Source organism: Propithecus coquereli, unplaced genomic scaffold (assembly GCF_000956105.1).
Source record: "Propithecus coquereli isolate 6110/MARCELLA unplaced genomic scaffold, Pcoq_1.0 Scaffold128, whole genome shotgun sequence".
NCBI classification, from domain to species: domain Eukaryota; kingdom Metazoa; phylum Chordata; class Mammalia; order Primates; family Indriidae; genus Propithecus; species Propithecus coquereli.
The window spans coordinates 4,225,908-4,238,991 of NW_012136969.1; the positions used below are offsets into that span (position 1 = coordinate 4,225,908).

A 13,084-nucleotide genomic window follows, 5' to 3' on the forward strand; every position below is an offset into this window, starting at 1 on the left:
GGTAAGCAAGGTTATAAGCTAATTTTCCCCTAATTTAAGAGAAGGGCTTGCAAAAATTTGACACATTCTCTGTTTGTATTCAAATGAAAGGAATGATCTTAGACATTCATTAAAGCAAACTCAGCAGGGTATCTAATTGAAAAAACTTTGCTGCAGTTAGTATGAATTACTGTATCTATTTGAGAGTAATAAAACTGCAGTTATTTAAAAAATTCTGTAAAGATGCCATCTCAAAATTATTTTAGAAGTAGGTGAGGAAATAATAGCTCACATGCTCACTTGTTCAGTTTTCCACTTATCGACTTGAATTAGCAAAGTCTTGGTGGTTTTCCTAAAGTTCCTTCAATTGGAGAACATTCAAGAGGGAAGAGAAATACCAATTTTTTTCAACTCCCTACTAATTGTCACTTACTGTGTGTCTGACCTACTCTGGGCCACCAAATGATTCTGATCCAACTCTATAATCTACTGCCAGGGACCCAGAACCACCCAGGCTGGGGCAGCAGTATCTGTCTCATGTTCCTCAGAGTGCCTTCCTACTCAAGTGTCCTACATCTCTGAGCCTTGCTCCCCTGTGGTCACTATGGTCTTAGGTTTTCTTTGCTTTGATCATCTGGTTATGTACAATCTCCTGGCTCAAACACTCCAGGTCAGCCTTGGACATAATTCCAACTGCTAGTGAGAGGCGCTCCACCTCTATCTTCCTAGGCACATGTTGACCACCTCTGCGTGGCCTTGCAATCAAGTCAATTTATTTACCCAACACTTACCTCAATGAGTGGTTGCCATATACTAAGACCCTAGGGATACAGGTGCATAAGATTTAGTCTTTACTCTCCGAGTTTAGTAGTGGATAGAATCAGAACTTCAGCTGAATATGTTGCATCATTATCTCCTTTAATTTTCACATGAGGAAACAGAGGCCATGAGTGGCTAGGTAACTTTCAGAACTTCACAAACTAACATGTAATGGAATCAGGCATTGAACAAATCTGTCCACTAGAACTTTGTCCTTTGTATCATACTACATTGCCTCCTACCTGAGCTTTCCTTCTATTTATTCCATAGCATCTAGTATGAGAATGATTTTGAAAGGTCATATCAAAAGCATTGATTTCAAAGTAATGGCTGCACAACACCATACCCTTATTCCAATGATGCTGCCATTTTTCATGCATTTATGAATCGAATAACATTTACTGAATATTTGCTGCTCACCCAACACCGTGCTAGGTTCTGAGGATACAGGAGTAAGCAAGACAAAGTGGGACAAATAAAGAACAAATAGGTAACATGACAATTACAGATTAAGTCCTATGAAGGGAATAAACTGAGTGAGAATAGGAATTTACTTCTGAAAGTCTCTGTGGACAGCATAAGTATCTTTGAAATGTAAACATTTCACTATAAGAGTGTTACTCATCGAGGAACTCATCTTGCCTGGACTTGAAAGGCTACAGACAGCAGCAGCACAGGTGGAACAAATATCGTTGTGACTATTGCTGTTGTCACAACTATTGTCTCATGTCTGAAATAGTCTCATTCTCACTTGGTTTATTAAGCACTTTCACATTACATAAGTAATATGTAAACATTGTAGAAAATATGGGGTAGAAATAATACAGTAAATATTTCCTTTAATTATACTGCACAGATATCAATGCTGTGATATTTTATATCTTTCCTCTAGTCACTTTTCTTTATAGCATGTACGTATGTATATTACAAAATTAGAAATGTAGTATATGGTTTTGTGACCTAAATTTTCACCTAACATTTCATTTTTATTTTTTGACATCTTAAAATGCTCTTCAAAATCATCTCTACTAACTACATTTTTATAGCATATAGGAATATTATAATTTATTAATTGTGCTATATATTGGACACTTATGTAGTTTCCAAATTTTTGCTATTTTGAGTAAGATTGCAGTGAATCTTTGCAATAAATTGTTGTCCACATACTAAATTACTTCCTTTGGACAGATTCCTAGAAGTGAAAGTCAAGGGTGAAAGGGCATGAACCCTTTTAAGCCTTTTAACACAAATGGACAAAATGATTTATGAACATATTATAAATTTACTCTCCCAACAACAGTCTCAATGCACTTGCACCAAGACTGAGAACTATCCATAAAAAGTTCCTGATTTGATAGGTAAAAATATCATCTCATTACTGTTTTAATTAGCATTTCTTTAATTATAAGTAAGATTTAACATTTTTTTATATTTATTGGTCAATTTTATTCCTTTCCTGAATTACTGTTAATATTATTTATTTGATTTTTACATTACTTATGTATACCTTGCTTTCCTGAAAAGATTTAAGGCAGCTTAAAGGTCACAGAAAATACAAGATAGCATAAATTAAAATAGGGTGAACTAATAAAAAAGAAACAATATTGTTTCCACAGTGACAATAAATCTGCTACTAGTGGGCAAGCAATTTGTCTCCAAACTCTCTAGAAGTTACCTTAATAAAGGATCTTGACATTTATCTAGTTCACCTTGACAATGAGGTGGGGGGTGGGGGAGAGAGAGAGAGAGACAGAGAGAGAAATTGTTCAAAGTAAATATAATTTTTACTGGTATTAACATCTGACAAGACTTTAACTGTTGTTATTATTTGTGCTCCCTAGATATCAGATACTATGCAGGGTGATTTATTGGATTATTTTATTTAACCTCCATAACTACTTAATTGGGGGAGGGAAGTACTATATTAAATTCATTTACAGCAGTGTCTGGCATATGGGGAGTGGTCAATGAATATTAAGTACTTGAACATCTAGAGAAACAAATAACTTGAGTCTTTCTATAAGATTAACATTAACATGTATTTTTAAAAGATTCAGCAATCAAACAAACAAAACCGCCTTTTGGGATTTTGACTGGAATTGCTTTAATCCTATAGTATTAATAAAGGAATAAAGGAAATTTTAATATCTTTAAATATTCATTCTTCCAGTTTGGTAATATGGTAGTTTATTCTATCCAAACCATCTTTTATGACATTAAACATTTTTTTAAACACAGTTGTTATAGAGGGCACTTCCATGATCTATCATGAATTTTTGTTGCTAGAGTGAATGGGATATTTCTCCTGTTATGTTTTCCACCTGGAAGTACATGGAGCCTGTAGGAAGTATCCCCAGACCATGGCATTTCTTGGACTTCTCTTCTTTTGAGATTTCCCCTCTGTGATGGCTGGTGAACAAAATCCTCTACTTTATTTGTCTGATTCTCATTGTTCTCCTTTTCCTGCTTTCCAATCTCAAAGCTCATGACGGAGTGGTCAGGATGGCCCCTTCCTCCCTCCTGCCTCAGGGCTTCTGCACATTCTGCCCTGTCACCCCAAATGCTCTTCTGTGACACCCCCGCCAAGTCCCCTTTATCTCATTACCTCCTTCAGATCTCAGCTAGACCTTTTTTCCCCATGAGGGCCTTCTTTGACTCTCCATTCAGATCAGATCTCCTGCAAAGCTCCCAGATTACACTGTATTTTCCTTCACAGCAGTTTAGCAGGGCTTAAGTCATTGGCTGACTTATGTGCTCTCTCGATTAATGTGTTTCTTTCTCACTAAATTCCATGTTGCAAGGACAGTGTCTATTTTGCTAAATTCCTAGCTACCTAGCATGGTGCCCGGAACAGAAGGTGCTGTTACTGGATGAAGTAAAGAAAGAAAGAGTGGTTTGATATAGTTTTCTTTCCTCTCACCTCAAATCTCATTTTCAGTGTTTTGTTTGCCTTGGAGTTATGGCATCTCCCCTTTCTTCATGGCCAGCTTTTATTATATGAATTCATATTTTATTGGGCAGCCACATGCTTATAATATGAAGATCAGTAAAGGTGGCTTTTATTTTGGGAAATGCCTCTCATTTCCTACTAGGGCTATGCCAGTGTCCTTTGCTTTAATATTTCTGGTTAAAGTTTGCTCTTGCCTTCACAGCATGTCTATTTAATTTTTAATACTTACTTGAATGTTCACCAGGACTGTTTTCCTAAAGCAATACTGTCATTTCCCTGTACAACAATGACACTAGCCTCCTATTCCCTCTAAGAAGCCGATATTTTCTTTTTCTTTATTTTTTTTTATATTAAATACTCAGGGCTAAAGGTGGAAAAGCTGGAAAAGAAGTACTATAGAAAGTCCATTAAAATCAGCAAATAGCTCATTTGAGTGCTCATGTATCCTTTCAACCAGGCAAATTCAGCTCTGAGGGGAGATGGAGCTTTATTTTCCAGTGAACTTTATTTCATGAAGTGCTTTTTTTCATCTTGTCTCATATCCCAGCAGAGCAGGTGCCAATGGCTGGAAGGTTCTAAGAATGCCCAGATCTATTCCTCAGACCATACACCCAAAAGGAGACCTTGCTGGACAAAAGTGATATGCAGCTTCTATCCATCTGTCAGCCGTCCCAAGATGCTAAAAGGAAATGACTTTGAATGATGAGGCAATGGGTGCTTGCTTCCATCTGTCTACTTTAATTTCAGCATCACCTGTAATGAGTAGTGCTAGTTTTATGTCGGGAAAATACTCAAATAAGCTCTATTAAATACATCACTCATAAATTCTTGCTTTCATGGTCTCATGCTTCAAGAGCCCACCCACTTTGAAGCATGGAGCTTGCCTCTCAGATGAGTTGGTGGGAGGCTGTGAGAAGATTTATATATTACTTTTAGTGTAAAATAAATTATTCTGGAAAAAATAGTTAAGTGAGGATAGAACCATCCTCTTGAATCTTATTTGCACAGCAGGCCAGTTCCTCTCCCTTGGGGTTATCTGCAGGAGCAGCCAGCAACAAGATTATTTTTCCTCTGACCCCCTATCAGGGAGGAAAGATTTCAACCTCCCTTGGCTGCTGCAACATGTGGTGAATCATAAATTCATCTGTCTTGCACAGCCTTTTGCTTTTAATTTTATTTCTAATTCAAAGTAGCTGGTTGAAGCCAATGAATCTCAGCCCTGAAATGGTGATAAAATATTCACCCTTTTAATTCTTAACAGTTTTATTAATTCTGTTAAATGTATAGCCAGAATGCTAAACAATTATGATCAAGAAGAAAAATGGAACTGTTACATTCATTGTAAGTTATCTGATATCAGGGTTACAGACACTTACTCAGCCAGGGCTCAATTTGTAGACAGACCATGTATAAATACAGATCGTCACAAATCTTACCTTTTAAGTCAATAGGTTTTCATCCAAACATATCTTCCCAGAGAATATAAGTGGTGTTTAGATTCTAAGACTAATATTAAAAAATAGCCAAAATTTGGGGCTGGAAATAGAAACTATTTATACAAAGATAAGAAAACACTTATTATAATTTAAAATATTATATGCAAAAGAAAAGTCATTTTAAGGAAAGAGTAGATGGGACTTTTGGGGAGTCTCTTTTTCAGATTTGGGGTGCCTAGGTGGCCTCTAAGAGCTGATGGCATCAATTCCTTGGACCACATTTCTTAATAAAATGCTTCTAGGGAAGTCTGGGAGTTGTCATTCTCAAAATTTTAGGGCACACAATTATAACAGAAAGACTTGGGGAGATTATCTCAAGGTAACCAAAGAAGAGTTAAAGGAGAAGGAGAGAAGGTAGGTGTTTAACACATTGACTGCCACACTAGAAAAAAATTTTTCCCTGGGGCCCTGGTGTTTTATTAAAACAAAATGATCTTTTCTAATTTGTTACTTTTTATTGTTTTCTGTGTGTAAGTTATATGCAATGCAATTCACGTTTTTGAATTAAATCGTCAATTGTAAGAATAAGAACATCAACAAGTAAGATTTTCATGAACCAACTGCAGGGTTTTGCTTCATGGGACCCTGGGGTTACAACTAGCCTGAGTTAAATATAACTCACATGGCAGTCAATGTGTTAAGAGCATTAATGGGGAGGCACAGGACAACTCATGCGAGATGAATTAACGGAGGAGAGTTGTACGTAGTGAAAATGGGGTGAAAATGGCAAACCATCCTAATATCCAGTAGATGAGGGGGATGACAGGATATGAAGAGAAATGAGACAATGAGTTAGAGGCAAAGAGTCTTCAGAGTGTGACCAATATTCCACATAAAATGTCACCTCTCATTCAGATTTGGGGGATTTTTCAGCTTATGGCAACCCCCCCCCCAACAAATGTCCCAAAAGAACCACAGAGGTCTGTAACTCTTATGTAAACAATAAGTTCTCCCTCATCAGAACTAAAATGTTATCAATGTGAATTTGAAAAATGAAAATGGAATTTTGAAAAATACTGGAAAAAAATTAAATCACATAAACCTAGTTTCATCAGACGTTAAAACACACACACACACACACACACACACACACACACACACACACACACACACACACACACACACACACACATTCTCATGGTCTTAGGCATTGATCCACCTCTATCCTTCCTGATAATCACCAACAGGAAGCTAGGCATGGCAGGTAGGATGATACCAATCTTCTCAAAAAATCAAAATTCGATCTATAGAGTGGCTTTCATGTGCCTGTCTGACTGCTACAGGACACCTTTTTCTTTTTATCTTTCACCTCATCTCTCTGCAAATCTCCTATTCCAGTACCCCGGGACTTCTTATTCATCCTGCTTTCCTTCAAACAGCTATTTTCTCTCCATTACCTTTTCCCTTGGGAATCTCATACCCCCTAGAGCTTTAATACACACCATAGCCTCCCCACCCAGCCTTCCCATTAGCTTTAATCTCACTCCTGTTTCCAAATGTCTGCTGGATTTTACCTGGATGTTCAAAACAAATTTTAAAATGCCATACATGAAACAGAACTGATCACTGTCTTTTCTGCTTCCTTGAATGGTACCATCATCTTCTCAGACACTCAGGGCTGTAGCTTTGCAGGTATGACTCTTTGTTGTCTCTCCCATGCAAGTAATTGCCAGGTCCTACTCATTTGTGCAATATTTCTTACATCCTTTCTTCTTTCTATCAGTGATCATAGCTGTAACTTCAACTCTGTTCATTTACTTTCTCTTTCAGTCTTGTCTGCCTGCTGCTGCTGAACCAGTCATTTTAAATGGAGACTACTACACTGTGCTGTCCTATTGTTCAAAAATGGCAATGGATCTCTATTGAAGTTCACTTTTCTTAGCCCGACATCAAAGATTCTCTGTTGCCTCAACTAAATTTAATTTTTTTCTGATTTAGACCTTACCTCTTTTCCCTCCTGTTATGTATGTTGTATCTAAATTGGATACTTAGTGGTATCTTAATTGTGCTTTATACTTTCCACCTCCAAGTAGTTCATTCTGCTCCTTCACCGGAATGTTCATTTCTCCTTCCCTGATACACACGTTCAAATTCTGACTATGCTTCAATAATAAACACGAATTTTACTTTTTTAATTAAGCTTTCCTTTGGTGTACTGAGTTGAAGGTGATCATCTTTTCCTTGAACTTTGACAGTACTTCTGTTTCTAAACTTTGGCATATTTATAACTTTTTAAGTCATTTCTTCTTTTGTTTATGTCTCTTCTTCCCTATTTGATTAAAGTCAAATAATTTGACTTATTTACCTCTGAATTTCTCTATATCACTTAGTGTATGAAAAAGGTATAGTACTCCTCAAGGAATTTAGCATTGGTAGGAGAGAAAAGCACTCATGCAAGTAACTACAATATATTTAAGAACAGATACTGAGTGACTGAAGAGGGTATGCAAATCATTTTTATTTTATGTCTCTGCGGAAGAGTGAGGACACTATGTAGTCTACATAATACCACCTATGTGGATAAAAATTAAAAAATTCTGTCACTAACATTATTCTCCAAAAGTCCAGATAAGTATTACTTAGCTAAATAATCTGGGTGTCTTTTCATGGAAAAAAACTCTAAGTGAGAGATTTTAAGATAGAAACAACATGAGTACAGATACATACATTTTTGGGAACCTTAGTGGAAATTTATTTATCATCTCACATTGAAAATGGTTTAGATTTGAGCTTGTCCAACTTCATTAAGAACTGACTTAATGCAATATTGATCTTGTCCATTTCTGCTGGCTTTGTCTTGTGGGCTGGGTTAGATTTCTAGACATTTCACCTCTTTATTTATTCTGGTGGAGTTGGGGGAGGAATGATTATTATTTTGCTTAAAAATAGTTTTACTGCTGTGTATAGTTTGTCTTTACAATTTTCTTTTTAATCCTTTAACATAATCACTTTTTCAGGTTTTCCATTCATACCATCCGTGACTTACTAATAATTTTGGCAGTCTTTGGTTCTGATAAATGAAACTCTAGTCAGTATTGTGTTCAGTTTTTTACATAAGATAATGGTCTGAAATCACAATAGGTATATATTAGATTTTTTTGTACTAGATTGGACCGAATACTTTTCATTTTGAGTTTACAATTTAGGAGTCACATTGGCAAGATTCTCACAAAACAATCTGAGTAATTCTCTAGTGAGACTGTGAAACTTCAGGAGATTTACAGGACTATTGGGGTAAAGAATAAACAGAGGCTGTTAATGCTGGTACAGAATACTGAATGCTGAGGCATTACCAACATCTCTCTTTAGGATGATGCATTTATTTATGCTAATGAATTTATTTGTGTTCACTGAATTTGAGCTCATAACATAAAGCCCCAAGTATTCATTAAGAAGCAATAAAAATCCTTGCTTAGTCAGTGAGGCATTGTTAGCTGAATCCTCTCATGAGGTTCATGTCATTTCTCAGGAAGTTTGCAGTATATGGGTCAAATTTCTTATGTTCTTTTGGTTGCAAAACAGAACTTAAATCCTAATTGAAACTATCTATGAGAATTCTCTAAAGCTGCCACCAGCTCTCAGGGCTACTCCATCGTTTGCTAAAGATAGTTACAAATGTCCTATTTGTTGATGTTCTATGAAATTAATTTTATGTGTTTATAGAAATTTATAGTAAATGGTTCAATACATTGAGACTTGGCATGAAAAGGGACATTTAGAAGGCATGATGAAACACTTCACATGGTGAGTGTTTTACAATTTGAAATGCTCTGCTTAGTTGCTTTAAATGTGGTATGCCCTAAGCGTTCCCACTGAATTGACGCTTTCTCTAGTCTCTACTAGGTATGTCCTACACAGTGGAATGCACTTCTGCTTAAGATGTGCATCCTGTTACGCATAAGTACTGCAGTACTCCCTTGAGTTTCTTTCCAATTGCCTTGGACCTTGACAGATCCCTCCTCTCTGATCCCACTGCAGTGGACTAGGTTCTCTATACCCCTAGTCACTGAGAGGGACACTGGTTTAATCTAGAGAGAATATAGACATGGATGTACTTACCTGAGCATCACCACTGCTTTACCTGTTTACCTGCACTCCACACTCCCTTTCCTTTCCACTCTTAGGGCCAGATATCTAGGATATCAAAGGAAGCCTAGATAGATGCAGTTTCTTGAACATCTTTGGATTGCTGGCACTCTGTCTTCAACTCCAGGTGGCCAGCTGTACAGCTAATCCTGCTACCTCAGTTTGTTCAGTACTGCTTACTCTATACCCATTGAGTTCCCTAGAAGTTGATTTGGGGTGCTTATAATAAAATGTTAATTCTTTCCATTTTATCATGTTTTTCAATGGTAAAATTCTTTACTTCTTAAAATATAGACCTCCCTGATTTATTTCCATTAATTCCCAAGAGAAGTAATTCATCAGTTTTTAAGGTCTGCTTTGGGTGAAAATACCTTAGACTATTTATTGCCTGATAGCCATTCTATCAGATGTTTAAATAATACAAGGAAAAGTTGCACTAATAGATATGCTATTTTCACTAGAACTACATTCTCTAGAAAAAAACACTTTTGAAACTCCTTACTCTTTTGTTTCATTTAATAAAACCATGAAGCACTTAGTTCGACCAGGGCACAGACTTTTAAAGTAGTCTCTACAGTTGGCTGAAAGAATATTCTTGCATTAGATGGAAGAATATGGACACACTACAGCATAAGACACAAAATGTGGAGTTATAATGGGCAATAAAGAAAGCTAGAGTAAAAGGAAGTATTACCTTAGGGTCATGTATTCCAGAAAGCTCTTCATAGATCTTCTCACCTACCATGACGGCAGCCAAGTTTGCAGTGTACGTAGAAAGGCAAAACATACAGAAAATGGCCCAAAGGTTCATTAGAAACCTTCCAGTCCAGCATTTCGGGGGTTTGATGGCTACTGTTCTACCAAACAAGAGGGCATAACAGACATTCAAGGCTGAAGAAAAGGAGAAGACTTTACTTCTATTCCGCCCCTTGGGAGTCATTCCAAAAGGGCTCTTCCATTCATACAGAGTGAGGAAGATGGCAGTGATATGCAGAGCCACGAAAATACCCAGCCACATTGTCCAGTGGAGTGGCCACATGAAGGCTCCGATGGGAGCTGCTGTGTCTCGGGTCCTCACTAAGATGCCCAGGCTGGTGGAGAAAAAAGGGCTGGTGAAATCTATCACCTGGCTCCGTGCAGTATTGATGCTGAAGGAAGTGACTGCCATATGGGCAGTCCCACTCAGGAGATCACCTACCAGCCCAGTCCAGTGCCCATTTTTCCAGGCTCCATACTTTCCATCCCCAACAATATAGAGGTCAAAGTCAAAGTTCATGTCCTCTGCTAGCTTTTCCAGCAGATCGATGCAATATCCATAGCAGCACTTCTTGAATTTAATGGGCACTGTATCATTACCACTGTGGAGGCTGCTAAAAAGGTTGTCCAATACAGAAGAATCATTAGTCATGGGGTCTAGACAGAGCTGGCCAGCAGGGCATAAGCCTTCATCATCTACCTCCCTTGTGAAGACAAACGGATGCTCAATCAAGGTAACCACTCTCAAGTGTAGCTTACTTGGGTGTTGGAAGTGGGTTTTGTGTCTCTGGGCTGGCTCTGGCCATACTCCATAGTCCATGACGATCTTTCCCCCCTGCCAGCTGCCCAAGCGGGTCCACATTGGCTTTCCCATGGGGTCATGTTGCAGATTCCAGATGAAAAAGTTGTTTTCTGAGCTGATGATGGTGGAACCTTTTACTTTGATGGAACCACTGAGGCCTCTGAAAGTGGTGTTGGCTAGAAACCTGGCAAGGAGGAGCAAAGGCAAAAAGTAAGGAAGAGAGATGAGGCCAAAGACAGGAAGCAGTGTTCTTCTTTGCTTCTCTGTCTTAATAAAAATAAGCTCTACTTATTGTTAAAAATGACGTTGCCTATAATTTCTTCAGGAATTAATAAACTGGACTCTTTTTAGGGGTGCAGTTCTATTTCATTGAGTTAATAAGATCTTACCCTTAGGTTCTAACACCTTGGCCAGGTGCTTGACTATTGATCTTACTCCAAACCTTTTAATTCCTGGTTAAGAGATGTTTTAACTATTTTCTGTTATAAATTGTTAATTATATATTCTCATAACTTTTCAAGCTATGGAGGTTCTAAGCATTTTTAGCATGTCCCATTCCTATTGTTGACTACATTTGATTGCCACCGTATTTGCTCAATAAATATACATTTTTTTGGTGTGAGGAATGAATTTGAATAAGTGTGCATATACTTGTATAATTGCTTAAAAATTGCATTCATAGAATTGAAAAATAGCTAAATCTTGTTACCAGTGTTTCTTCCTGTAGAGTGGAAACAATGAACATATCTGTCCCCATGAGGCCAGCAGAAACTGCATGTTGGGTATCAACCGTGGAACAAAGAAAAAGATGATAAATCAACTTGCAGTTCTCAGGATAGCTTCAGGCTACTGTTCCTCTAAGTCATCAGAGAAAAACAACTGGCCCTGGCTCTAGAGAGAGCTTTTGTCGGAAGTCAAATAAAGGAAAATTACTAACTGATTTCTAACCTTGTGAACTAGGGCACTTTCAATGTTTGTTCTGATATGGACTAGACAGGAAAACTAGACTGATTTGGCTTGGTTGTAGCCTCTGTCTTTCTTGAGTCTGGGAAGATAAGACAATAAGAGGTAACATATGAGCTTGTAGTATCTTAACGAGGGCCTGTGTCAGAATAAAAGCCCAGGCTTTGACACCAGACACACCCATATTTGTATACTGGCCTAGTCACCTGCAAGCATTGACCTTGGACAATTTACTTAACTCTATGCTTCAGTTTTGTCACCAGCAAATGGAGAAAATAATACTTCCTTCATTATAAGAGTTGGAAATAACTGATGCAAAGAACATACCACACCTTCTGACATGGAACATATATTCCAGATATGGTAGCTATTATTTAATGTCATTTAAATTTTTTAAAATCAAAGCTGTTTCCAGGCCACTTTTCCAAGACTTTTATTATAATTTTTGTAGTTGAAGACACAAAGTACTGCATTATGGTAAACCCATAGCATTTACTCAAGATACATTTCAGATGAAAAGGAATTAAATTGAAATGTAGAATGTAACAGTAGGTATTTTGAAGAACCAGATGATAGAAGTCTGGGCTCTCAGTAAAACACATTCACCCATTGCCTGTCATAAACATTATTCCCTAATTTACAAATGCATATAGAAGTTATGTTGCCACAAAAGGGACATAAAAAATCAAAGTGTGAAGTATATACTAATTTTCATTAGAGATATAAATGTAAATCATATTTGAAGAAGCTACTATCACTAAATGCAATGAAAGTATTCATTTTGGTAGATTGCGTATAATGGTAATTATTTATATTAGCAATCACGAGTGGGATGCTAGCACTTAAATTCTATTTTGCAATAAGTAATGAAGTCTCTGCTATCTTAGACTTTGGAAGTTTTCTGCTTCTTTAGAAAAGGAACCAAATCACTAAAATATACAGATTAATCAATTGATAATTACCTAGGTAATATAAGGGAAGAGTAGCCACAATTGTTTCTGATAAAAAATCTACTTTTAGATTTGTTAAAACAACCACACACACACATTTGCTGACATAACCTAGGGAATAAAAATGGTTGCTAGTAAATAGGTTAGTTTGTTTTGGTCAATTTAATGATCAGGAAAGTAAGGTAAAAATTTTGGAAAGAGGAGCTCTTCGTTATTTTAAGAATATTTGGGCCGGGCGCGGTGGCTCACGCCTGTAATCCTAGCACTCTGGGAGGCCGAGGCC

General features: G+C 37.2%; 1 protein-coding gene across 2 annotated transcripts in view; it reads right to left on the reverse strand.

Moving 5' to 3' along the window:
* GRIN3A (glutamate receptor, ionotropic, N-methyl-D-aspartate 3A) overlaps positions 1 to 13,084 on the reverse strand; it is a 179,926-nt gene that overhangs the window by 79,836 nt on the left and 87,006 nt on the right. For both annotated transcript variants that reach the window (XR_001137207.1, XM_012638287.1), the window contains exon 3: positions 10,025 to 11,072. Coding sequence is in view for 1 of the 2 variants with exons in the window: in XM_012638287.1 (XP_012493741.1) it covers positions 10,025 to 11,072 (1,048 nt within the window). In the remaining variant the exon portion in view is untranslated. The remainder of the gene's footprint in view (positions 1 to 10,024; positions 11,073 to 13,084) is intronic.